Source organism: Boleophthalmus pectinirostris, unplaced genomic scaffold (genome assembly GCF_026225935.1).
Source record: "Boleophthalmus pectinirostris isolate CB_2022bp ecotype Guang Dong unplaced genomic scaffold, ASM2622593v1 HiC_scaffold_2, whole genome shotgun sequence".
NCBI lineage: Eukaryota > Metazoa > Chordata > Actinopteri > Gobiiformes > Gobiidae > Boleophthalmus > Boleophthalmus pectinirostris.
In genome coordinates, this window is record NW_026571152.1 from 33,867,621 (window position 1) to 33,895,388 (window position 27,768).

The window sequence follows — 27,768 nt, forward strand, 5'->3', positions numbered from 1 at the left end:
CACACTATCAGCGGGAATTTTCTAGAGCAGGATCAAAAATAAATGTAAAATGTTATGTTTTCGACACCGTGCAGCTCAGGCGTGCGTAAACATCCTGTTCTCTGGAGGCTAACGACACAGACTGTACAGAATATGCTTATTTTATCTATTATATCACGCAGTATGGGAAAGGTTGTTGATATTTTGGCTTCTAAAATAGCCTGCAGTTGTGAGAAGGACTTAAAAATACACAGCAGGACTTGTAGCGCTACAGCCGCAGTGTTCATAGTTTCCATCCACAGAGGCTTGTTGATGGTGGCACAGACGCTGTTGTGATCTGCCCGAGAGGTGATGAGCTCAGCCACATGTGCCCACGTAAATGCGAGATGACACACACACGGGGCGTCCTGTGTACGTGCCGCTTGTCTTTAAGTACGTGCCGTCCGTCGCCAAATCCACGGCGCACACCGGCGGCTTGATCCATGGATGAGGCACAGACGCATGGGCATCGTCACGCACGCTACACGGAGCTAGCGCTTTAATGCTAGCCACTACCCAGTCAAGACGAACCACCACTCACCAAATTCCTCCAAATGATGCGACGTTGCACAAGATCTCCACCGGCTGTTTCACAAAAATCACCATTTATCCCCCCGAACCAACCAGAATGCGCAAAAACAAACCAGCGTAACGCACAAAACAAAAGTGAGTGTGGAGGCTGAAATGGTAAGTTATCTGCTCGCGACGTGTCAGTGCAGCGTAGTAAAAGCGTAATAACATGTAAACTTACTCTGCGTCGACGAGGACCGACTCAGACTCTGTTTTTTGTGTTTATATTCCCGTTTAGCCTCATAGCAGTCGACGGGGAGGCGGCGGAGCGGTGCAGCGCGGAGAGGAGCCGCGCAGGGCTGTGGCGCACGGCTGGAGTCTGCAGGAGAAGTTGGTTCGTTTCAACATGGAGAGAGTGAAGTGGCACAGACAGTCCTGCTGCAGCCACACGGGCTCTGTGGCGCCCTCTGTGGGTGCACACGAGTATGGCGTCTGTTCAGTTGAAACAAGGCAGCACAAGTGCACATTAAATACTGCTCATTACTCCCACTGCAGGTATTATGCAGCTATTATTTCTCATCATCAAAAATCTGTGTATTTTTAGCAGTGCACACAAACCAAAACTGAAAAGTGTGGTTACCTATGATTTAAAAGTATTGTCTTCATAGTGCACTTTAAGTTTTCTGGTGGACAGGCTGTCTGTCTGTCTTTATTTATATATATTTTTTATTATATATAAGTTTATTGTAGTAATTATTGATTATACTTAATTATTAATATTGCAGTAACCACACCACCTTGTGATGTCATGTGGTAATACAGTCCATTTTTAAACTCCATACACCTTCACTAGAATCATTTGGATGATGTTGGCCCTGGAATTGTCCATTTTTACTGAAGGGTAGCTGATTACTTGAAAATCATTTTCAGTTTTGGAGATGTACACAGAATGATAATAAAGAAGTACTCAAACATGTGTGAATGAAACAAAACATAACGTTTTTGATGAGGTAACTGCATTATAACATGGTTTAAAGCTCACAAGAGTAGGATCTTTTATATAGAAGCATTAAAAAATGCTCAACAGATTTGACGAGGAGCTTGCTTCTCTTTGTGGAGATGAATATGTTTAAAATGTAAAACATCTCAGGCTGAGGAATATCATCTCTATAGAGACATACAGAAAAGTTACATTGTGTGCAGCTGTGGTGCAGGTACAAAAGTCTTGCTTCATATGAAATAATCAGCCGTTAATTGGCAGAAAACTTCAAAACTCAACAGCAGCTTTGCGCACTTGCCCAATGTCAAAAAATGTTTCTTATTTTCAGATATTTTCCAACTGTGTCACATTATCATCTTTCTACTTTTGGCCACGAACGCACCTAACTATGACTTCAAACATGTTTTTTTCCATACATGACATGAGGTTAGAGCGCAGGTGCTCTACCGTTAACCCACTGCCACCTCTGCACTTAATTGTGTTTCCTCCATGTCTGTAAATCGCCTTTTTGTGTCAAGAGACAGAAACAGAACTGCCATTATTAATTCATTCATTTCAGATGGACTCAGCAACTTGCAGAGTCGAAAATACTTTCAATAATGCAAAAGTGTGCTGCATTTTTCCTCTGCAGAAAGTTAAAGTCGGGAAAGCCTCTTGTTCTTATCTGCTTCTCAAATGTGTTATTAAGAGATTAAGAGATGGAAGAAACTGTTTAACTCCTTAGTAACAGCCCTGACAGATAATCATACTGATACTTAGGAGCTGAAGTCTTCAACATTCCCTGGGAATGTGAAGCTAACTGGAAGCACTACTCTGTTTGGAGCTCTGTTAGACTTTAATCTGAACTTTGTTTTAACAGAATCTGACCACAGGAGCTGATTTGCGCTCCTAGTCTCTTTCGAATAACATTTCATTCATAATCTATTAGTTTTTCAGTCAGTCTCACCTTTTTGTTGAAAATCGAACACATAAACAAGACCGTGAACGCTCGTGTTCATCACCGGCTCCTGAAAATATGTGGTTTAAATCAATTTCGTGTTTTTCCTTGAGTTTCCACACAACCTAAAATCGCAACTTTTCTTTTTAGCAAAACTTTGGCCGTATTGCACCAAACAGCATGAAAATTGGCCAGTTTGTGTGCAATATTTTGTGATGTATTTTTAATTTATGTGTTTTTTTTCAAGATCACATTAATTAAACTGTCTATAATCAAAATACTCACAGCCGTGCTCCTTGGGTACACTTTTGTCCCATTGACTTCCATTCAAAATGACTGTTTACTGGAACAACTTTGCCCGTTTATTTTTACTTTTTTATTTATTTTTCATTCGTTGGTGTTGAAAATCCTTTAAAATTTTTAGTTTTAGAGTCTTTTTGATACCAATAGAAAGACATTTGTACATATTAGTCCACACTGAAGTCCAGAAACGTAGATATTTGATGTAAAAATGATATGGGTGTGAGTTTTTGTGTGTGCAAATTAAAATTAGTTGGAAAATATAGAAAATATCCAATTGATTGCACAAAATAAAAGGTAATGTTAAAGAAAATTTTAAAGAAAAGCATGTGTTTAGTAGTCAATAGTTGTGTGTTGTTGTTTTTGGTTTTTCTCATTAATCCGACCCTCAAAACTTAAACCCCCACCCAGGTCCTACATACACAATAAATATATAAATAACAATCTGCGTTGTACCTTTTTTTTTTTCATTTTTACCATTTGTACCAGTGGAAGCACATTCAATTAGAAAATTTGCCTTGACATCCTCTTGAGAAGGCTGTAAATATGAGGGTTTCTTTCTGCCTCTCCTACCCCTCCTTTCCCTGCTTCCTCTTCCCTTCTCTCGCCTTATTTGGCATTTCCTGGGCGGGTCCCCAATTCTTCTCACCTGCTGAGCTCCACTCCTGGTTCCCATCAAGTAATCATCTCCTGCAATAAGAAACCGGCTGACCTGCTCTCCAGTGCCAGATCGTTCTGTCAACTCAATGGTGAACTACTCAGGCTTTTTGTGTGTTTTTTTTTCTGAAGATTTTTATTCTCACCTGTTTCTTTTGTCCGTTCCTCAGTTCTTCCGTTTGGAGCCAGCCTCATCCCGTTGCCACCCGTTCCGCAAGCCTCTGGTCAGCCTCATCCCCGCACACCTCGCACTTACAGCCAACCTGGACCCGTTCTGCCTCCCCTGGAACCTATCCCCTTTCCGAGACTATTTTTGTTACTAAATACTTTTGGTTTCTGCATATTTGGGTCCGACCAGTGATTTCCTTAACAGTAAAGTTATAATGATTTGACAGATTTTGTTTATTTGATTATAGAGAATAACTTTGCCTGTTTATTTTTACTTTTTGATTTATTTTTCATTCATTGGTGTTGACACCCCTTTAAAAAATTTTTGGTTTAGTGTCTTTTTGATACCACTAGAAAGACATTTGTACATATTAGTCCACACTGAAGGACAGAGATGTAGATATTTGATGTAAAAATTATATGGGTGTGTTCTAGAGGAGTCCCAGAGTGCACTGAATGTGTTTGTTTGGGAGTGTGTGTGAGTTTGTGTGTGTGCAAATTAAAGCTATTTCAAAAATACAGAAAAAAATCAACTTTTCATTTTTTCATGCACATAATTTGAGACTTTCGCAAACAAAACTGGCATTTAACGTATTAAAATGTCAAAATATGATATATTTGGTATGTATGATTAGAGTAGAAGTAAATGAAGACACTGACATAAAAAAAAAAAAAATGTGTACTGCATAAAAATATTGTGGTTTTCTTTTTCATTGTACATTTTTGTCATGAAAACTAAGTAAGAAAAAGTAAAGATCCTACACAAATGTCACAGATTTTGCATTTAAACAACAGATATATTTAAACAAAGCATCTTTATTCTACATTTATTACATTTGCGTTGTACCTGCAAGCAATATACAAAAGCTTTTCATAACAACTTAAAACAACGGATGATTTCTGTGTTGCTTTACACTTAAGTGCTTTCAGAGTAAAATCATACAATAAATAACAAAACAGTGGCTTCAAACTTAACATCAGCTGTCTACAAAATCAACAACAGAAAATAGTACCTTCCCCGCTGAACATGTGGGAGCGTATACACAGGAAATGTCCATAGATAGACTGGATATACAACAGGAAGTGACACGTTATTCGCTGTAAGTGGAATGTACACAGGACATCACCAATTCCTGAGCTGCTGTAACACGGTCATGCCCAGTGATGGAATGGAAAGAAGTAGAAGTACTGTACTTAAGTAAACATTTTAGGTATCTGTAGTTTACGTAAGTACATTTTAACGTGGATAATTTTAACCTTTTACTTCACTACATTTGAGCGCAGGTATCTGTACTTTCTACTCTATTACATTTTTGAACAGGACTGAAAAGTAAAAGTATTTTTTATTATTAAAACACAACGGACTCCAGGCACTCTAAAGAAGTCAATTTTTTTTTTTAAAGTAGCCCTGATGAAGAGGTTAAGGTCAAAACATGTTGGCTTTGGCCATTCAAATAAAAGCCTTTGAACTAAATTTTTCCTCGTGCGATTTTTATTTTTTTTTCCACTTCTTTGGAGTGCCTGAAGTCCATTGTGTTTTAGTTTTGATCCTTTTTCCAAGAGAATCCTCTACCTGCCCCAATGATTGGAACACCTGCAGCAAACAGCCACTTTTTTGTTGTTTCTGCACAGATTTTTATTTTTTTTATTATTGTTTGAGACCTGCTGAAATGGCTCAAGGTTTATTTGTAATAAGTTCTTAGTCTGAGCAAATACAAATATTCAAATAAATATTAAATAAATGAGGGTGGGATTAAATAAGTTTTCTTTTTCCCACTCCTTTTTGGGTCAACTTTTTATTTTTTGTTGTTATTATTTCTGCTCTGTTTTCATTAATGTTATGTGTTCCATGGTAAAATAATGTACATTTCTTACTTGCCCAGAATAAATACATAAATCAAATCAAAAACAGATTAAAAAAAGATTCAGTTGTTTCTATTGAACAAAATTCTGCACAAATCTGTATCAAAATCAAAATTTGACGCTTTATTAGATCTCAAATACTGTGCAAAATACTTTTACTTTTTATCTTTATGTATATTTTTAAACAAGTACTTTAATACTTCTACTTATTTTCATGGGATACTTTTCACTTTTACTTGAGTATTTGTTTTGCTCTTTGTTTTATCTCTACTTTTACTTAAAGGTGCACTGTGTAGTATTTCTTGTGGTGGGTCCGTCAAATGTTTTTCTCCATGGAGATGTTATTGCTTTGTCTGGAATGTTTCACAGTATGACTTTAAACATTTCTATCCCTTCACCCTCCACCGTAAAAAGTTACACAGTGCACCTCGCAAAACTTGAGCACGTCTTCCACCACTGGTCATGACGTACGATAAAAACCTTCCAGTTTCAAAAGCACTGGCCTTTATCTGATCGCGATACATTCTCGTTTTAAAGTGTGAACAATGCAATTAAATATAAAATGCATCCAGTGCATCACAGTGCAAAGAGACAAAATCAGTAAGACATTGCACAATTAAAATCCTATAGCAAAATAATCACGGAAAATACATCATGAGGCTCAAACTGTATAAGGCAAGAGTAAGGTTTAGTTCTTTTTTTTTAAGTTTTTCTTTTATATAGGCTTGTCACGATATTTACAAAATTGACCAGGGCTGTAGGCAGAAATTTGGGGGCCTGGGGCAAGAAGCTTCACATGGGCCCCCTCTAATATAAATGAATAAGAAAAGGAGCCCAGAACAACAGATCCCTGGCCCTTCTACTGCCTTCATATCAGCTTATCGTTAAATGTACGAAAACTAGAACACTATATTTATTTATTTTCTTTGTAAAATAGTAGGACTTTTTGGCTACGTTCAGACTGCAAGGCTCAATTCTGATCTTTTTTTGTGAAATCTGATGTTTTTGTGAGGTCGTTCACATTTCCAATTAAATGCGACTTGTATGTGATTCTCCAGTGTGAACATTAAACGGCCCGAAAGTGTCCAGCATGTGCACTGGAGGACACAACGATGTCAACCGTAGCAAGCGTGCTCTGTGTTTACGGAAGTTGTTCAAACATGGACGTGAGCATTGAGCACCTGGAGATTTTAAAGTTCCTCTCGTGCTGAAGCCAGAACATGAACAACTTATTTGTTTTAAGGAGGAGACTGAGAAGGACGAGTTTTTTGGCCGTGGCGTTTTGTGGGACAGTCCGTTGAAAGGAACATGTGGATGCGGAGACGTAGCCAAGACTGGTGAGTGGCGATGTGCTTCACTTCAGAGACACGGAGTTCATTAACAATTTTCGTATGACGAGAAGAACGTTTGTGTACATTTGTCACTTGTTGATAACATGTAGGTGGGATGAATGCGCTTTGGCCGTTCAGACTGAAGTCGCATGTCAAAAATCAGATATGCATCGGTTTAGGAGCACATATCCAAGTGTCCTGGGTCGCATTTGAAAAAATCAGATCTGTGTCGTTCAGACTGTCATTAAAAGATCAGATACAGGTCACATAGGGGCCAAAAAGTCAGATTTGGGTCACTTCAGGTTGCAGTGTGAACGTAGCCTTTGTTATTTCTGTTGTAATACGATAAGATTTGAGTTGCAGAGGGTAAAATAAGTCACTTCATTGGCCGTTTTAGTTGTATTGTATATTTTAAACTAGCCTGATTCATCAGCCGGTTTTACTTTTTATCATTTAACCAATCGCTGTTATTTGGTCGTGATGTATGTAATTAACTGGTATATTAAGCTTTTCCCAAATCCTGTAGGAAGAACGGCAATAACGTCTTTCCCCTTGATAAAATTCACCAAACATTTTCTTTATTCCGGCTTTAAATCCTCGATCTCGGGAATCGTTGCCAACACTGAATATATGGCTCTTCGCTGATTGACTGGTGCCCGAATTCTCACTTCTGGGGTTTTTGCGAACCGTCTAGTGTATTCTGATTCTTGACCTAGTCGCTGGAGAGAAATAAAACTGAGCGGAGGCACTAGGTGGCACCAGCCTGGCTAATATTACACTGCATCACGTGGATTATCCTGCTTTATTTTAATTGTATCAGTGACATAAAATAGTTTCAGTTGGATCGTTTATCACAGTATTTCTCTATTGTTCGTCAAAATGTGATATCGTGACAGGCCTAGTTTCATCTGTGCTAAAATCCACAAAGCAAGATATGATACCTGAGAATTTAAACAAATAAAAAAACAAACATCAACAGTAAAGATGCAACATGGAACTTTTTACACCACTTTGTCTCCATAACGATGCTATTACTTTGCCTAGAACGTTCCACAGTCTGGTCCTGAGCTTATGCCACCAGATCAGCTTACAGGTCATGTCTGTGGAAAGGCGACTCTTCTTTAAAGTTTCTTGTATGTTTACTAAGGTTTTGTAATTTAATAAATGAAATAGTATAATATTTTAATGTCATACTGTGGAACATTGCAGGAAAAGCTAATAACATCTCCATGACGTTGGGCCAGAAAAGTTACATAGTGCACCATAAAAAAAATAAAAAAATGTGGTCCTAAAATTCTTACAGTTATTGAAATATAAAAAAAGATTCCCACATGATTTTCTTGAGTTACAGAGATAAAATAGGCCCATATTACATTATTTTGTGATTTACTAGTATAGTTATAATGTTGTTTCCTCATCACAAACAAACCTGGACTTGTGTTTTGTTGTTTAACACACAAAATCTGCGTATTCAGGGAAAACACTCTGTTCCACCTTGTGATGTCATGTGATAATACAGGAAATGCTTCACTGTGTTTTTGAACTCCATACACCTTCACTTGAATCATTTGGACAATTTCAGCTCAGAAACTGCCAATTTCTACTAAAGAAACATGATGTAGAGAGACTAATAATAAAGGGTGTGTAAAAATACTGAAATATCGATATATCGTATTGTTTAATTTGATGATACAGTATCGATGCAGAAAAGTAAATTTACGTACATCTTACTAAATTATTTGGTGAAAGAGCTACAATTGTGTTCACATTTTTACAGTTTTGATGAGTAAAATGGGTGTTTTTCATATTAACTTTGCATAAAATTTGTGGACTTGGTGAACTTTTAGTATCACAGCCATGATTTAACCTTTTTTTCACTGAATTATATCAAATCAATTTGAAGTAGTTGCATGGAGAAGAAGTGAGGTGCAGGGTGTACGTGGAGAATCCATGCAAAGACCGTACTTTTGAGAGGATTCACGTGGTTCAGAGGGATGTTGTCAAGGCAGGGGCCACTTGTTGTCAAGGCGGCCGCTTTAACTATAAAGTACTGCGGGAAACACTGATATCTCCGGTACTCTCCTATAGTGACCTGCGACATGAGGGATCAGGACTAAACGAGGACTAAAACAGGACTAAAACAGGTCTAAACCAGGACTAACTGTGTGCTGTGGTCCAAAACAAGAAAAATGTCTGATGAAGGCTTTTTTTGCCGAAATTATATTTTGTTAATAAAAAAGCTTTTGAACATCGGCCAGCCGAGTGTGCTATGCATTTTTTCACCCTTGTCTGGCTGCTCCTTGCATTTGCACCTCTACAAGAATTTTGGTGTGCGTTTTCTGTTTATTTTGACTAAACCAGAACTAAACCAGGACGTTGGGACGGGCCCGGAGGTGCGCCTGCGTAGACATGAGTGACCGCAAGCGAAAAGGACCCTGACGGCCCACTACTGGATTTGAAATACATCGTATCGAAACATATTGAATTGAAAGTGCACTGTTTCAAAAAACTTATCGTATCGAGTTATGTATCGTATCGGCAACTTCTTAATGATACCAACTCTACTAATAATAAAGGATTACTTAAATATGTGTGAATGAAACAAAACAAAACACAACTCCAGGTCTGTTTTTAAGAGGTAACAACATTATAACACGGCTTTCATCTCACAAGAGTCAATTATGCGTAACATAGGCACTTTAAAACCTACTCTTGATTTCTTTTTTGGAGCTCAATGCTTTCAAAAGTTTTCATAAATGGCGAAGGCAGTCGTGTTTTGGTAAATGAGATCCACGTTGTTTCCAGTTCTTGACCTGATGACATCGAGCGCACACTGATGGAGGTAAATATACTGGTCCTGCGAATAAAAGAATTACAAAATCGTTGGTAACAGAAGTATATTTGGTATTGGGAAACATAAAGGAGCTGTTTTACCTCTGTCTGCACCATGAGGCTTCGGTGCATTCGCATATCGTGAACAATACCATAAACATCGACCACGTTTTCCCTTTCGATCTGGAATATGAGGCGGTCAATGGCGATGAAGGTCCCTGTGCGTCCCACGCCAGCACTGAGAAGAAAAAACAGGTGGGTTAGACAGAAAGCAGCGGATATGGAGGTGATAAACAGTGTGTGTGTGTTTATGTTTGTGTGTCATGGAAGTATAAGAAGATCTGGAGGATGAATATGGAAGATAATTTGTTCCATTAGATTCTGTATTTTAAATCCCGTTGATTTTCTCACTTCCAATTTTTTAACTCTGAAAAAATGTGTTCGAATTATTTTGATTCTGAATTTTAGTTGCTGTTTGTTTGATGATTCAAAATAGAAAATTCACCTTCTTAAATTATCAGCACATATATTTTCAACAGTCAAAATTCAAAGTGTGAAATTCGCAGTAAAAAATTTCACAGCAAAGATCGAAGATGCCCAGGCAGAAGCAATTGATCTTGAGTGCGTGAGGAGGACAGAGGATGTTTCCTATTGGCTGTTATCATCTGTGGGCGGGGTTTACACTTATTATTCTGACCAATCAAATCGCTTCACTGCACCATTTCCTGCTTGTTACGAAATTAGATTGGATCACTGTGGATCGATTGCTTCTGCCTTGGCATCTTCGGATCTTTGCTGCAAATTTTTTTCACTGCAAATTTTACACTCTGAATTTTGTCTGTTGAATTTGAGGGCTTGAAAATATTTGTGCTGAATATTTAAAAGGTGATTTAAAAAAAAAAATTTATTGAATTTTCAACACTTTGAAAATGTATACTTAAAATTTCATCATCTGCCATTCAGAATAAAAATAATTCAAACATGTTTTTTCAGAGTTAAAAAATTTAAAGTGAGAAATTCAACAGGATTTAAAATTCAAAATCTAATGAAACAAATTATCTTCCATAGATGAACCAAAGATGGCATCAGTGACCTGTGCTTATTGGCGCAAAGTCACCCAAAATATTTTTTCTTCCGTTTTCCTTTCTGAATACTGGTCTAGCTGATCAGAAAGTTAACATGTTTCTGACCACGTGACGTCAGAAACATGTTAACTTTTAGGCGCTTTGATGATTTAAAAATTCTAAAATGTTCATATTGTAAAAATACAGAGGAATCCCAACAAAAGCCACCCATTTTTTAAGCGGTGGATGCCCTGTCAGCCAAACATGAGCAGTTTGATTCTCGAGAAAAATGCATTGTGCTCAATGGGAGAATTATTTCTGGACCAGAGCTGCAGTACCTCAGAGCAGCCACTAGTTGACCTCGCACAAGGACAGATTTAGAGTGTCTTATCCAGTTATTATAATATGCATGTGTGTGTTTGTATGTGTGTGTTGACAAACCTGCAGTGCACTATAGTGGGAGAGTGCCTGTACTGGTCCATGTGTTCTCGGACCAGATGTCTGAAGCTGATCAGGAGCTCCGTGGTCTCTGGAACCCCGTGGTCCGGCCAAGCTGTGAAGTGGAAATGCCGCACGGAACGAGTCTCTGCAGTTTTGACCTGACACACACACACACACACAAAGAAACACAAACATGTAAATCAGTCTGTCACAGCAGAGAAAAGAAAACTCTGTGAAGTGACGTTGAGCTGTTACGTTTTTGATGTCAAAGTCCCTGATGGTCCAGTCCTCAAGGGGGATCTCAGATGTTGTGGTGACGTTTATGTTTTCATAGTGCTTGGTGCCAGCGGTCCAGTACTGCTCACATTTCACCTGAAGAAGAGAGAAGATTCAAAGCCCAATGAGTTCTCTTCTTATGACAAAGATCACAGAAAAATTTGCTTTTTCTTTACTTGTATTGAACAAAGAGTAGGCCTGTTTTCAAATTTTGAAGCACGATATATTCCTACAGAGTAATACTGCAATAAAGGATAATGCTGAAACTATTTTATGCCCCTGATACAAAAACAATAACGCAAGATAATCCTTGTAAACCACTTTCTAATAGACAGTATCATTAAAAGTTACAGGCTGCAATAAACAAACAGCCGAATGAAGCAATAATTATCCACAGAAATTACTTTTTCAACCCTCTGCTGGTGAAATCTTATCGTATTATAACTAGTGCTGTCATGCGATTAAAAAAATTGAGAGATTAATTAATTATGATCTGTAATTAATTAATCTAATTAATCTCATTTTAATCTCACCTAAAAATTGCTGAGAAAAGCTTCAATTTGAGGTATTTTCATTTAAATTCATTATTATATTATTGTGGCAGATCAAAAGACTGATATAGATTTTAAAAAGTGACTTTATAAAGTCATTCATTGTTTAACAAATCTCTCCAATTTGGCTGTTGAGTCCAAGTCTCCATGAATAAGAAACTGTTTGCTGTAAAGTAGCAAAGACGAGGAAATCTGAACATAATAACTTTTGTCTACTTAAAGACAATAAAAAGTCCAGTCTTTCCTTAACCATATTAAAAATATTATTGATAGAGAAATGCTTTATATATGAGATCACTGGTTTTAGTCCTGGTTTAGACCTGGTTTAGACCTGCTTTAGTCCTAGTTTAGTCCTGGAATGGATTAATCCTGGTTTTAGTCCTGGTGTTAGTTCTGGTTTAGTCCTGGTTTAGACCTGGTTTAGACCTGGTTTAATCCTGGTGTTAGTTCTGGTTTAGTCCTGGTTTAGTCCTGGTTTAGACCTGGTTTAGACCTGGTTTAGTCCTGGTTTAGTCCTGGTTTAGACCTGGTTTTAGTTCTGGTTTAGTCCTGGTTTAGTCCTGGTTTAGACCTGGTTTAGACCTGGTTTTAGTTCTGGTTTTAGTTCTGGTTTTAGTTCTGGTTTAGTCCTGGTTTAGTCCTGGTTTTAGTCTTGGTGTTAGTTCTGGTTTAGAGGCGCACAGGAGGAAGCGCGGTTTACGCCGCGTACGCGAGAAAACACGATCCACACGCGACTCACGGGAGGACAGCGATGTCCGCACAGTGTCTACGGAAGGAAACGTGGTCCGCGCGTTCTCAAGTTGATGACGATGATGAAAGTGTGTGTTTGTTTGTGTGTTTGTGTTTGTGTGTGTTTGTGTGCGTGTCCCCTCATGTGGCAGGTCACTATAGGACAGTAGTGCAGACATCATGAGCCTATGCAGGTTGTTTTCAGGCGATATTATTATTATTATTATTATTATTATTATTTGTTATTTCACGTCGGGAGAATAATTTCCAAGACACGAATGTGTTTTTACCTGTGCGCTGCTGCCTCTGTTCTACTGGCTCTTCGACCTTGTCCATTGTGCGACTGACGCCGCCAACGTTAACATGATGTTTACATCGCTGTAACTGCGCGCGTTTTGTGTGAGTTTCCGGCAATGAGTGGAATTACCGAAATAAAAAAATGTATAAAATGTGTTTTGTGTGTGTGTGTGTTGTTGTCCCAACAACACATAAAAACAGGTTTTATAATAAAGAAACTCACATACAGAAACACTAAAGTTAGAGATTAAAAATGAGATTAACGCGATTAAAAAACATAACGCGCTAAATATGACTGTAATTAATTAATCGCAATTAACGCGATAATTTGACACCCCTAGTTATAACAAAAATCCCCCAAAACTCCACACTTTTACAAAGAAACATACAATAAATACAGAGCCCCAAAATAAATTGCTCCAACTTTCATAAAAATGAAATGATAAGTTGATATAGTAATTATCGTGACAGGCCTAACAAAGAAAAGGAACAGAGCAGCTGATGTAGCTGTGTTTAAAGGGCCCATCTCATGCAAAATAACTCTTTTTACATTGTATCTTCTGCACATATACAAGCCCAATTTGGGTTTTGGAACATCCATTACACAATAGTTATGAAATCTTACTGATTTCTTGGATCAGTCACAGACCAGGAACTATGAAAGGCCGACTATTGCTCATCCCCCAGCCCGTCCTGAGAAAGCACAGGCTCCACCCTCCAAACGTGACGTAGGCTCTGAGTGAGCCGCCCTTCCTCCGCCATCTCAGGGAGGGAGGGGGAGACAGGTGTGCACCCTGACAGCGGTAGGAATAAACTTTTATTCATTATGGTGATACAGCTCGGTCAGCCACATGTGTTGGACCTGGAATCGGACGAGGACTTTGAGGTGCACGAAGCTCAAGCACCGCGTCCACATCAGCTGAACATTACTGATTGGTAAAGTATTAATAAACACTAGTAGATAAACCTATTATATTGTGTTCACTGCAGTGTAGAACAATGAGCTTATGCTGTCGCTTTTGTTGAAGTGTTTGTGAGAATTGTCAGCAGATGCGGGGTGGAGGAGGGCGGAGGCGGTGTAGTGGGGGAGGGGGTTGGGTGCTAAGTGCTTTCTGCTACGTCAAAGCATCAGAGGTGTAGCTGCCGCGTTATCATTGTTGCAGGCTTTTGTTCATTGTCACGTGGGAGGGTGGCAGATATACACTGCAATTTGTTTAAAAAAAAAAGCCAAATCAATCTAAAAAAACACTTTGGCTAGATATACAAGACCCACACATCACTCTTAAAAGGTAGAAAGCTCTGAAAAGTTGATTTTGCATGAGATGGGCCCTCTAAATGTGTATCGCAGACTGTTGCTGTGTAACTATCTATTATATATGTGACCTATATATGAAATATGGACGCAGAATTCTCACTCTATACAGGCCTATGACAAAAGGTCAGAGTCTATGCTCCATTGTTGTACTTTAAATGATAATGAAGAGTGTTACAGGAGCCATATGAGTCACTCACTCTGCCCTGCTCATTGCAGCGTGTTAGCATGACCACAGTGTGCACGTTCTTCTCCCAGATCATCCTCCAGAAGTCATTGACTGTGGCCGGCAAAGGGCCCTGCGCTGCAATAAACTCCTTCTTGGAGTTGTAACCCTACACAAACATAAGCAATGGTTCTGGTTAATGAGTCTGACAATTAATTAAATAAGAACATAAATATGGAATAGAATGAAACTGAATGAAGCAATCTGAATAAAATATGCAATGGAAGAAAGCTGCTTTTGTCAGTACGCACCGGTATGTAGTTAGCATTGATGTAGTCATCAATAGGATTCCCATGAATGATAGAAAGCTTTACTCTAGATGCATCGTCTAGAAGATTAGCCAAAAGGGTTAGGCAAATGTTAGCAACATGAGTTTATCTGGATTAGTAATGAACGTTAAAATGTGTAATATGGGCGTTTTAAAACAGAGTAAAGCTGTAACTCACACGGGAGAACGTTGTTGTAGCGATTCTTGGGCTTGTTCTCTGGAGTCAAAGCGTGGGTTTTGGACTGAGCAGTGCCAACAACTTTGAGGTCCTTAAAGAGCACAAAATGTTAAAATGATCCAATTATAGCAGTTCCATTAAATACAGTAAAATCAGCAAATCATTACAAACTATCAAAGTATTCACACAGCTGAGATATACTTGTATTTTTGTTTTTACTTGTACATAACCATTTATAGAATTATGCCTTATTTGACACCAGTCTCTTGCTTATTTTGAATTTATTTTCACCATTTTTATTTTTGCTCTTTGTTCTTATATTATATTGTGATGTGTGGTCTACTGTGTCCAAACTATTTCCCTTATGGATCAGTAAAGTTTGTCTAAGTCTAAGTCAGAACAGGCTGCTACAGGTTTCTATGTGTTTATACAATTATACTATAACTGTACCTCATATTCCTCAGCGAAGCCACAGTTGGAATCAGCTTTTTGTTTTTTGTAGTACACTTCATAATCCTCAACTCTCACAGGGAAACTCCTGATGACAGAAAGCAAGTATAATATTAGACAAACAAAAAATAAAATTAATAATACTCACACATTATACTTACACGTTAGCTCTGGAAAACAAAAAAAGCAAACAAAAAATAAACAAAAAAAAATAAAGCAAAGAAAATAATTGTGAATCCTTTTACACGACCAGTCAAAAGTTTGGACACACCCTCTCATTCAATGTTTTTACTTGTACTACTTTATCTTTACTACTTTCTACATTTAGATACACACGGAAGACATTAAATATATGAAGCAAGATCTAAGGAATTATGTAGTAAAAAAAAAGTGAAATAGTTTTTGACAAAGCAAAGTGTGGCTACTTTGAAAATTTGAATCTAAACACAGTACAAAAGAAATATAGCGTGTGTATATTTAATTTATTTTCTTTGCTACGTAATCCCATACATCTTATTTAATATACAGTAAGTGATGTCTTCTGTTTGTATATTAAATGTAGAAAGTAGTAAAAATAAAAACGCTGAATGAGGGTGTCCAGACCTTTGACTGATAGTGCAGATATAAACTAAAAGCGTAGCCCACCTCAGAGAATGTATTTGAATGTCAGATGTCTCTTTCTTTGACAACCTACAAGAAACAAAAAAAATATAATCTGAAACATGCAAATGGTTTTTCTGGGTTTTCACCATAGACTGTATAAAAAAGTAGCCAGGCTGGTGCCACTTAATGCCTCTGCTCAAGTTCATTTCTCTCCAGCGACTAGCAAAACCCCAGAAGTTGTAGACCGCGCACTGGCCAATCAATGAAGAGCTGTGAAGCCATGACGTCAAACTCAAGCACCTGTCTGTGTCCCTTTTGTGGTACAGCACAAGAGTAAACAAGGTGGTCAAGATGGATGCAGACGAAGCCATACATTTTGTGTTCGCAACGATTCCCAAGTTCGAGGATTTAAAGCCGGAACAAAGAGAATGTTTGGTGAATTTTATCAAGGGGAAAGACGGTATTGCCCTTCTTCTTATGGGATTTGGCGCATTACTCGACCAAATAGCAGTGATTGGTTAAAGTACCCGCCTACTGTCGAGCAAACAAATCCTAATGGTCGAGGTCAGACGGTTTCCACAAAGTGAAACCAGCTGATGAAACAGGCTAATAAAAAGTGGACTAATGTCGGACGTACACTGTGCGATATTTTCGATCATTTCACTCAGCTCCAGCTCAAACTGTTCAACCAAATCACAGGGTTTAAATGTTCACAGCTCACAATTCATGTTCTCACACTGTAAGAACAACTTGAACAGTGCGAAACCCTCAGGAGAGGCGATTGGATTTCAAACAGGTTTGATATTCTTGCGACCTATGATTGCCGATCTGGAGCTGGTCGTGAGGTATTAGTCAGTTCTCCTTACTCCATGTTTAATACACGAAGCAAGACACACGATTAAGCCAAAACTCGGCCTGGCCCAAAAAATCGGCTCAAAAAGGGCCAAGAATCGCACAGTGTACTCCCCGGCTGAAGAGAGCGTGACGTCACCTATAGCGTTCGGCTCCAGTCAAATGAAGCTCATCGAGGCCGCCAGTTATATCAGTGAATTTGGAGCAGGAATAGAAATTGATTTAAGGACAAAAAAACTAAATATCATAAAGTAGAACGGGTTAATATGAACATTTTCAGAACAAAATGACGAGGCTCACAGCAGCAGTGAGTCAACGTCAATTGGCGCCAGAGCCGATGGAGCCGGGAGCGCGCCCATGCTCACTTCCTATCTGTAACGCGGAATATTATAAAATAGCTATGTCCATTTCTATATACAGTCTATGGTTTTCACTTGAAATATTAAAATAATATTTAACCTTCTCCAGTAAATGACGAATCCAATGAGCACGATCAGCAGAATAAGGAATATACCCAAGGTCACTCCAACTGCCATTCCAATGACGACTAAAACACAAATACACAAAGAAAAGTTAAAAATAACAATAATAATAATAATTTAATTAAATAAGACTTGTCATGATAATTACTATGGATTTATTGTTCAATATATGAAAGCTGGAACAATATTTTGGGGGGTCAATATTTATCAGATTTAAAGTGCATCTTTTTTGTTGAAGAGTGTGTCAAAAGCTTTTCTCCCGGAGATGTTATTGACGTTATTACTAATAAATATAAGATAGAGCTGTTTAATGTCATACTGTGGAATATTCCAGGCAGAGCAATGACATATCCATAGAAACAAGCACCTTAAGCCATAAAAAGTTGAATTAATAACTTCTGTGACTCATTACAGATGCAAATGAAATACTAAAGAGTTTCATTCTGCTTTTTATTTAGTGCAGCTCATGACTTTTTAACAGTATTGTAGATTTTGAATAGATTTGTGAGTTTTGTTTGTTCACTTTCGATACCAATTCAGGGAGTAAAAATAGACCGTAAAATCTATGACAAAATGTGTTATGTGGCAGTTTTTTGTCTCTCAGGTAACAACAGAACAACTTTCCATTAAACATTATGAGACTTTCTGGACCAACTATGAGCAATAAATATTAGAGATGTAACAATAACCGAAATATCGTGATATCATATCGTCAAAACTCACAATATGTTGAACTGCAACGTTTTTCAAGTATAAAAAAAAGACAGAACTGCATTGGTTATGATCTTTTGCCTCATGCAGTGTAGACTATATGGTAAAGTAACTGTTATTAAGCACTTTTAAGTCTTAATTCTTTGGAGTATGACGGTAACGAGTCACACTAAAGACCTGACGAGGCATTTTAAAGGAAAAAGTAGCCTATCCTCTAAAATAATAAATCGCATTACTTAATTAATTAATCGCATACCGTGAGATGCATATCTTGAAAATATTGTACCGTTATCCCTTGGAAATAGTCTCATTATATCAAATTATAAAACAGAGAGCCAATATCTGATCTGGCGTCAATATTCAATACCAGTATCAGTTTTTCGTGACAGGACGAGATACAATTTCCACATTACAAGACGAGACACAAGATTGGAACTACGAGAACGAGACAAGATGAGATTTTCACATTTTTTTTATAACAAATAAATTGTGTAATCCATTTCCTATTTTTGGTCTCACCATTTTTTATTTACTTTATTAAATATTTTTGCTGGCATTGTAGCAGTTTTGGGACTACAGCTTCTCAAAAAAAAGTAACTCACCAGAAATTAACTCTAACATTTTTTAACCAATCCAAATGTAAAAACGTGGGAAAAAATCCTGTGGCAGTTTTGTCTCGTGAGATCTTTTAAATCACCTCTTAAAACTTACTTTTATCGTCACGCCTTTTCTATTTTTGTGTGTATCTTTTCTTTGTATTTTCTGTGTTTTGTATTTTATCTTCTGGGCGTGTATTGCGTTTCTACTTTATTGTGAAGCCCTTTGTAAACTCGTACAGGTGCTATATAAATAAAGATTATTATTGTTATTATAAAAGAAATACCTGGATTTTGTGGAAGTGTTACAGAATTGTCAAATTGTGTAGATGAATACAGACACGCAGCAGCATTTATTTTGTCGCCATCCAATTCGAGCTTGGTGAACACAACAATAGTAAACCTGTGGAATAAAAAAATAAATCACAATTACGTTCTATATTTCAGTACAAAATTATTTAACAACAGCTAAAGTTTTCTCACTTGTATTGCTTCGTGGCCTCGAGGATACCATTCCCGTAACCGTGCCATGTAGTCTCATCTCCGACTGGTAGAATGAGAGGTTCTGTATTGCGTGTCTTCACAGTCGCGTTGATTATTGTTGCCAAATACGCCTTTGACTTTTTGTTTTTCCAGTCATCATAATTGGACTCCAAGTATTTCCCCAATTCTTTCTTGCTGACATCTGGATAGAAAAAGTTTTGTTTTTACGAGTGGACGTCATAAAGTTAAAAGAAAGATTAAAGGTTCCATATTACACTGTTTTCTGATGTTATAATGTTGTTTCCTCGTCACAAACACATCCGGAGTTATATTTCTGTTTCATTCACACATATTTTACACACAAACCCTGCATATTTAGGCTGAGTTCCTCTCCCAAACGATAAACACCTTGTGAAGAAAGTGTGCCACTGCGTTTTTAAACTCCATACACCTTCACTAGAATCATTTGGATAATTTCAGCTCTGGAATTGCCAAACTCTGCTGAACTAATGGTAAAAGGCAGCTGTTATCTTAAAAACTACAGCTTCACGACATCACAAAGTGAAACAGAGCATTTTGATCTTTGGAAATGTAGACAGACTAAGGCTACGTTTATATGATGACGTTGTGAACAGAAGACACAAAAGTGGCGCCGTGTCTTCACTGTTTATTCCGCGTTTAGACGAGCATTCTCGGGAGGAAATCTGCGTGCATATGGTGATGCAAATGTAGGGCTCAGTATCATTAAGAAGTGGCCGATACGATACATACCTCGATATGTAGGTCACGATACAGTGCACTTTTGGTTTGTTTCAAAATTAAATCATGGCTGTGATACTAAAAGTCTTTGTTAAACCACTTCTTGTGCAAAGTGAATATGAAACACAAACATTTTAATCACCAAAACGGTGAAAATGTCAAATGTGTCGCATAAACAAGTTTCCTTCCTCTAAACAAACAACAAAACTGTAGCTCTGTAACAAAATAATATGATATATCGATACAGCACCCCAAGATATCAATATTGTATCATCACGTTAAATAATACGATATATACATTTTTGTATGAAAAGCTCTTTATAAATAAAGTTTGATATCGATATTTCAATATTTTTGCACAACCTTACGCAAAAAAAAGTGTGTGGAATTCGATTGTGTATGCATGCCAGGTTTCTGTGTATGTATGTGACGCAAACGTGTACGCGACGTGAGCAGATCTAACCAGAGTTTTGCGTCTTAGGCAGTTCAGCTTTTCCACTCTGGAGGGTGGTTTCAGATTTTTGGCATTTTTAAGCCCCAAAAACCCTATCACCGTCTAAACGAAAGGCACTTCCGATAAAATATTAGATTAGATTTATTGTCATTGTACAAAATACAACAAAACTTCGACAAAGCAGATCTGTAGCAGTAAAAATAAATAAATATAGACACATTCTCACATCCATACCAATAAAAACATTAAATAAATAAATAGATTATAGCACTGAGTCCCTTCAGGTCTTTTGTCGTTTGTAAACGGGCCCTAATAATAAAGGATTACTCAAACATGTGTGAATGAAACAAAACACAGCTCCAGGTCTGTTTTTGAGGAGATAACAACATTCTAACATGACTTAAAGCTCCACAAGAGTCCATTTTGTGTAATATAAGACCTTTAAAATAAATATCATACCAGAAGAACTTTGGTGTAGTCTCTGACACTAACACTCCCACATGTGTAATTGGCCCGTTGATGTTGTTCAGAAGATCGCGGCTGACCTCAATTGAGAACTCGTTGAATTTCACATTGACCGGTTTAATCATGTTTTCGTACTTCTCCAGTGAAGGCGGATCTGGACAAGGAATCAAGATTCAAACACACACTTTTAGATCACATCATTGTAACTGCTGTGTTTCAAGTGATGTCACAATATTGTATAGACCAATAATATTTAATACAGATGGGGGAAGTGTAGGTTTTGGTGTCACTTTATAATAAACATTCATAAATTGTTTGTAGGCATGTCTTATTATGAAGTGTTTTTGTTGTAATATCGCCAGTTCATGGATTTAGTCACAGGTAGAAAAGATAACATTAAAGATTTGTGAATAAACTTTTTGGCTATTTCATGACAAATACAATGTTTGTATTTTTGTATAATATAATACAATTTTAGAATCTGAAAACCAATAAAGGGCTGACAGTTTGGAAATGTTTTGTTTAGAATTTAGTTCAAAAACTTCAAATTGTATCAGATTTTTTCACAGCATTTTATTTTATTATTACTTTTTTTTTTTTATTAAATTAAATTAAATTTAATTGTTTAATTAAATTAAATTTAGTTTTATTATTTTATTTTTCATTTTATTTATTTTTTATTTTATTTTATTTTATTTTAAAGGTGCAATGTGTAACTTTTCTGATGTAGAGTCTGCCGCTTGCTTTCCTCCATAGAAACAATTGTTTGGCTTTGGGATGTTCCATAGTATGGCATTAAACATCTATGCAGCATTTATTCAATTAAAAGTGTTTTTCTTGCTAAAAAAAACAACAACAACAAACAAACAAACAAAAAAAACTTAAATACCTCTGTCTTCATGAAGTTATATTTAAGTTTAATGTCACACTGTGGAATATTTCAGGCAAAACAATAACATCCCCATGGATACAAACAGGTGGCAGACCTTCTACCAGAAAAGTTACGCAATGCACCTTTAACCATAGAACACAGTAAACTACAGGAGATTAACAGGAGTGCTTTGAAAATATTAAAATGTGTATTTGTTTGTTTTTTTATTTATTTATTTTTATTTTATATTTTTTGTGTTAAATGGACAATAATGAAGAGAGTGGACACAACAACATACTAATTTAAGAAGGGAAAATAAATAAATAAAATAATAATGGTCATAATGGTAATATGGTACAAATATAATGATGTATGTAATATTGTATGGTCCTACCTGTGATTCCAGTCCGGCAGGTGTGGCTGACAGGGGCGCTGGGGTTTCCACAGCTCTGTGTTGTCACTGTCACTGTGTACTCTGTATAATGCTTCAGGTCTCCTTTTACAAAGTTGATTTTTAAGGGTTTTTAGATGTTTCGTTCTCAAACTGCACTGAGAAATTAGAAAATTGACCCTCTGCTTTCTTCCATGTCCAAGTTATTGTTGCATTTGTTTCATTTGGGGCTTTACAATCTATGAATGGCACAGGACTTGCATCTGATAAAAAGATGACAACAAATTAATTAAGCTGAACCAAGAAAAGTAATACTTATACAGCAGAAGAAATTTAGGGTGCGTTCACACTTGAACTATCAGCACATCCGTATTTTTCGGACTATGAGACGCACTTTTTTCATGGTTTTGGGTGTTTGCTGCGACTTACACTCCGGTGCGATTATTGCATATTGGGATATTAAAATTTTCAGACTGACAGCCGCGAGAGGCTCCGGGTTCGTGTGTCAGCTTTCTGCGCACGTCTCCTGCAGAAAAAGCCACTGTTCTGCTACAAATAGTGAAATATCGGGCAGCAGAAAGAAAGTTTGGAGTCAGCAAAAAACTCGTGAGGGACTGGCGGAAGGCGGGGATGGAGAACACAGCTTCACGTCAACTGGGAGGGTGCAACATACAACTTGGAACCTGGACGTCATTGGATGGATGGACAAAGCCTGGACATCAGTGACACTGAAACCATCCTGTCAGGATTCAGAAAGGCCGGAATAATTCTAACTGGAACTGATGCTGAGTCTGACAACAGCTACACAGAAGAGGAGGGGGTGCTCTGTTTACCTCTGGAGGTCATGGAGTTGCTCAGAAGTGACACAGAGGATGAAGAATTCAATGGATTTAGTGATTTGGAGGGAGATGGAGAGTTTGGTAAACTTATTTTCTATTGTTTATGCTATAGTTATCTGAATAACTCTAAATACGTTAACACACCAGATGCCTATTCAGCCTCTATGCTATTATTATTACTATAACTTGCCTTTCAAGAAGAAATGTCGGTTCCTGGTCCCTGATTTTATAAAATCAATTCCCCCAAAAAGTGTGACTTATAGTCCGGTGAGACGTCATTCTTCATAACAAATTTTTTGACTGGTGTGACTTATACTCCGGAGCGACTAATAGCCCGAAAAATAAGGTAAACTAAATCCAGAACTAAAAGTGGACTAGATTAAAACTAAACCAGAACTTGACCAAATCAGGTCTACGTAAGGACTCAAACTGGGCTCAAACCAGGACCACACAAGTCTGAACGCACCCATAATAGTTCAAATATGATTAAAACAGCTCATACTTGTGCATTCGGTAATATTCATTGGCTCCCCCGTGGTACCATCTGAAGTCTCCGTTGTGACAGTGAACCAATAGGACGAGCCAGAAACCAGACCAGTCATGGTGTGGGTAAGCAGGTTTTCTGTTGCTTCGTCCGTATTGGAGCCCATCACTTTGAATCTGTAACTGGGCTTATATTCTTCTGGTTCGCTCCATGTCAGGACAACCTGCTTCTCTCCGGGTTTTGCCTGTAGGCTTTTGACTGGAAACGGTCCTAAAACACAACAACAAATCAGTTACACACATAAGAAATACAGTCATTTATGGGTGGGCAATTTGACAAAAACATTTCTAGCCATACTGATCCTGGTATTAAATATTGACGTGTGATTCAAATCAGCAGATATCCTGGTTAGGACTTTAAAGGGCCCATATTACACTATTTTCTGATCTGTGTTATAATAATAATAATAGTTTCCTCATCACAAACAGACCTGGAGTTGTGTTTTGTTTCATTCATACATGTTTAACACACAAATCCAATGCATATTTAGGCTGAGTTCTTCTCACAAACAGAAAACACTCTGTTCTACTTTGTGATGTCATGTGGTAGGAAGTGCTCTATTGTGTTTCTAAACTCCATACACCTTCACTCGAATCATTTGGATTATTTCAGCCCTGGAATTGCCCATCTCTACTGAACTAAAAGTTAAAAAAAGCAAAACAAAACACAACTCCAAGTGTGTTTTTGAGGAGGTAACAGCATTATAATATGACTTAAAGCTCACAAAAGTCAATTTTGTGTAATATAGGACCTTGAGTCACTATTTTTAGGACTTGACTTGATGAAATTGATTAAAACTTGGGTCTCGACTTGGACTTGAAGGTCAGTGACATGGGACTTGACTCGGACTTGAGAAGATTCGAGAAGCACTTTTAAATCTGAATTTGTTCTATTCTGACTGTAATGGTTCGCTTTAAGATCTTGTCAAGACATTTAAAAAGGAAACATTTGCATTTCTGCAACTCTTATACAAATATTCATACAAATGATTTTTTAGTACAATTTATCTTAAAATTCCTATAAAAGGCAAACATTTAAGTTATTTGGTTTAAAGACTTGAAATGACTTGAAGCTCAAAGCAGACAACGTGGACTTGACTTGGACTTATGGGCCAGTGACTCGAGACTTGGACTTGCCTGTATTTGACTTGGGACTTGACTCGGACTTGAGACTTGCAAAATGACGACTTGGTCACACCTCTGGGGGCATCTCATATTTTTTTAACTTTTACTCTGAGTGAGGGTTAATAGCTGAGTAGTGATGTGAAGGATAAATAACACTTGCATAACACAACTGGATCTTTTGTGTAATAAGTTGTGTGTCTGTATCATTTTCTGTCCTTGCACAGGTAAATATCAGAACTAAAAAGCTGCATCTGTGCATATCTTATCACGATTGTTCAAACAAATGTTCAAAATGAGACTAAAATAAAACAATAATTACATTTACATAACATTTATATAACACAATACATAATTACGTTTAAAGGTGCAATGTAATTTTCCTGGTGGAGTGTCTGTCACCTGTTTGTTTCTATGGATACGTCATTGCTCTGCCTGGAATGTTCCACAGTATGACATTAAACAGCTCTGCCTTACATTTATTCAATTACAGGTGTTTTTACAGCTCAAAAATCCTAGAAAAACAGGTATTCTGACTGAGCAGGGTCGCCTCTCCACAGATCTGACCTGTAACTTGTTCTGGTTTGGTCTCCATGAAGATAGAAAGGTTTAGTGCAAACATTCTAGACAAAGCAACATCTCCACGGAGGAAAGCATCTGACGGACGCTTCACGAGAAAAGTAGCCAGGCTGGCGCTACTTTTCATTTCTCTCCAGCGACTAGGTCAGGAATCAGAACACACTAGACGGTTTGCAAGAACCCCGGAAGCTGTAGAGCGCACACCGACCAATCAGCGAAGAGCTGTGAAGCCAAACTCAAGCATCTGTCTGGGTCCCTTTTGTGGAACAGCACAACAGTAAACAAAGCGGTCGAGACGAATGTAGACGAAGACATACATTGTGTTGGCAACAATTCCCGAGATTGAGGATTTAAAGCCGGAACAAAGAGAACGTTTGGTGAATTTTATCAAGGGGAAAGACGTTATTGCCCTTCTTCCTACAGGATTTGATGCAGTACATACATCATGACCAAATAGCAGCGATTGGTTAAATAAAAAAGTATCTGCCTACCGTTGAGCGAACGGATGCTAACGCTGCGACATTAGACGGTTTCCACAAAGTGAAATCGGCTGATGAATCAAGCTAGAAGTGCGCTGGTTTATACACTGGATAATCCAAATGGGTGCATTTTACACTGTTTTGACAGAACCACCATATCTTTAATAAAGCTTGAAAACATACATTTTATTTTATCACAGTGCAATGTGATGCTATTGAGGTTTCAGTGGTAGAATTACTAAAATCTTCTGTCAAAATTAATGCCTATGATTATGGCCATTTCAACAAGAAGCCTGAAGTTGGTCTGAGGGCCAGTTTGGACACCCCTGATCTACATGGACGATCACAAAAGTTACATAGTGCATCTTTAATGGTTTTATATCCATGCAGTATACGCACCTGCACTTGCAATAGGCTGAGTGTAACGGATGGGATTTTGGACTTTGGTGAATTCTATCCAGGGGAAAGACGTTATTGCCCTTCTTCCTGCGGTATTAGGTGCATTACATACGTGTCATCGAGCAAACGAATCCTAATGCTGCGAGGTTCCATGACGTGAAACCAGCTGATGAGTCACGCTACCCGAAAAGTTACACAATGCATCTTTAAGCAAACATTTAAGCTCAGATTCATAAAAGGTTCTATATTTACATTTCTAGATATTTTTTTTAGCTATAAATCCACCTTTAATTGAATAAATGTAAGGTAGAGCTGTTTAATGTCATACTGTGGAACATTCCAGGCAGAGCAATGACATATCCATAGAAACAACCAATCAAAACGTTACACAGTGCACCTTTAAATACAGCACTTTACTATTTTTACTCCGTTACGGTCCATCACGGCACATACTGAACCATAAGTCGATACAGTAATGACCATGACAGGCCTATTTTGCAATCATCTTGAACAGTAAATAAGCCTTACTTGTGGTGATCATGTCGCGCCGCACAGTTTCACTTTTGAACCCCATGACGCCGACGGTCGTCACGGTGATATTATAAGATGTTCCAGACAACAGTTGAGCAAATGTATAGTTTGTTTGAGTGGTGGTGATGACTGTCGAGTTCGGTGAAATTTCCACTTGATAATGGAACTCAGCACCAGACATGAGAGGAGCTTCGATCCAAGTGACATGAATGGAGCGAGTGGTCTGCTCCTGAACGGCGATGACTCCAGGAGGGTTAGGAACTAGAAACGAATATTACACATACATTTAAAGAGTCTAAATTATGATATTTTCTGATTTTTGTTATAATGTTGTTCCCTCATCTTCATTAAACAGACCTGGAGTTGTGTTTTGTTTCATTCACACATGTTTAACTCACAAATCCTACATATTTAGACTGAGTTCTGTTCGCTCTGTTCAACCTTGTGATGTCATGTGGTAAAACAGGAAGAGCTCCACTGTGTTTTTAAACTCCATGCACCTTCACTAGAATCATTTGGATAATTTCAGTTCTGGAATTGCCCATCTTTACTGAATAAAGATATACAAATTTCTCTTGTGGATCAATAAAATCTAATTCTGATAAAAAAGTAGAAGATGTAGCAGGTAGAAACTTGAAAAATCCATGTATCATTCGTTCATTTGTTTTTCAAAATAAAACCAAAAATAAGAAAATGAAAAAAAAACTATTTTCTTCATTATTTGTCTCCAAAACCAAAATGGAAAAATGGATAATGATTTGTTTTTTCAGTTTTCGATTTTGTGTTTAAATGAAGAATGGAAAAAATGGATAAGAGCAGTTTCCTGTTTCCATGACTTAAACCGCGATGCCAGATTGAACCAGAATTGAATCAGGACGGAACCAGGACTAAACCATTTTCAGTCCTGATTTAGTCCCAGTCTTAGTGCCGGTCTGGTACCAGTCTGGTCCCGGTCTCAATCACGGTCTAGTCCTGTTCTGGTCACAGCCTCTGTCCTGTCTAAGTCCTGGTCCTGGTCCTGGTCTCAGTCCTGGTCTCAGTTCTGGTCTGGTCCCGGTCTCAGTCCTGGTCCTGGTCCTGGTCTCAGTCGTGGTCTCAGTCCTGGTTTCAGTTCTGGTCTCAGTTCCGGTCTGGTCCCAGTCTCAGTCTTGGTCCTGGTCCCGGTCTCAGTCCTGGTCCTGGTCCTGGTCTCTGTCCTGGT

At 37.8% G+C, this 27,768-nt stretch overlaps 2 protein-coding genes across 3 annotated transcripts in view; both read right to left on the reverse strand.

Annotated features, from left to right (window-relative positions):
* Positions 1-909, reverse strand: part of osbpl5 (oxysterol binding protein-like 5) — a 65,322-nt gene extending 64,413 nt beyond the window's left edge. The window contains exon 1 of one of the 2 annotated variants that reach the window (XM_055155785.1): positions 770-909. The gene's annotated coding sequence lies outside the window, so the exon portion shown is untranslated. The remainder of the gene's footprint in view (positions 1-769) is intronic. The other variant, XM_020931079.2, reaches the window with a different exon arrangement.
* A 3,477-nt stretch (positions 910-4,386) lies between these two features.
* Positions 4,387-27,768, reverse strand: part of ptprja (protein tyrosine phosphatase receptor type Ja) — a 90,493-nt gene continuing 67,111 nt past the window's right edge. The window contains exons 24-39 of the mRNA XM_055155912.1: positions 26,565-26,828; positions 23,417-23,668; positions 22,201-22,338; positions 20,841-20,967; positions 19,136-19,360; positions 18,940-19,055; positions 17,323-17,410; positions 16,054-16,098; positions 15,409-15,496; positions 14,959-15,049; positions 14,764-14,840; positions 14,487-14,621; positions 11,377-11,493; positions 11,122-11,279; positions 9,719-9,854; positions 4,387-9,641 (exon numbers count right to left, since the gene is read on the reverse strand). Coding sequence (XP_055011887.1) covers positions 9,525-9,641; positions 9,719-9,854; positions 11,122-11,279; positions 11,377-11,493; positions 14,487-14,621; positions 14,764-14,840; positions 14,959-15,049; positions 15,409-15,496; positions 16,054-16,098; positions 17,323-17,410; positions 18,940-19,055; positions 19,136-19,360; positions 20,841-20,967; positions 22,201-22,338; positions 23,417-23,668; positions 26,565-26,828 — 2,174 coding nt within the window. The 3' untranslated portion in view covers positions 4,387-9,524. The remainder of the gene's footprint in view (positions 9,642-9,718; positions 9,855-11,121; positions 11,280-11,376; positions 11,494-14,486; positions 14,622-14,763; positions 14,841-14,958; positions 15,050-15,408; positions 15,497-16,053; positions 16,099-17,322; positions 17,411-18,939; positions 19,056-19,135; positions 19,361-20,840; positions 20,968-22,200; positions 22,339-23,416; positions 23,669-26,564; positions 26,829-27,768) is intronic.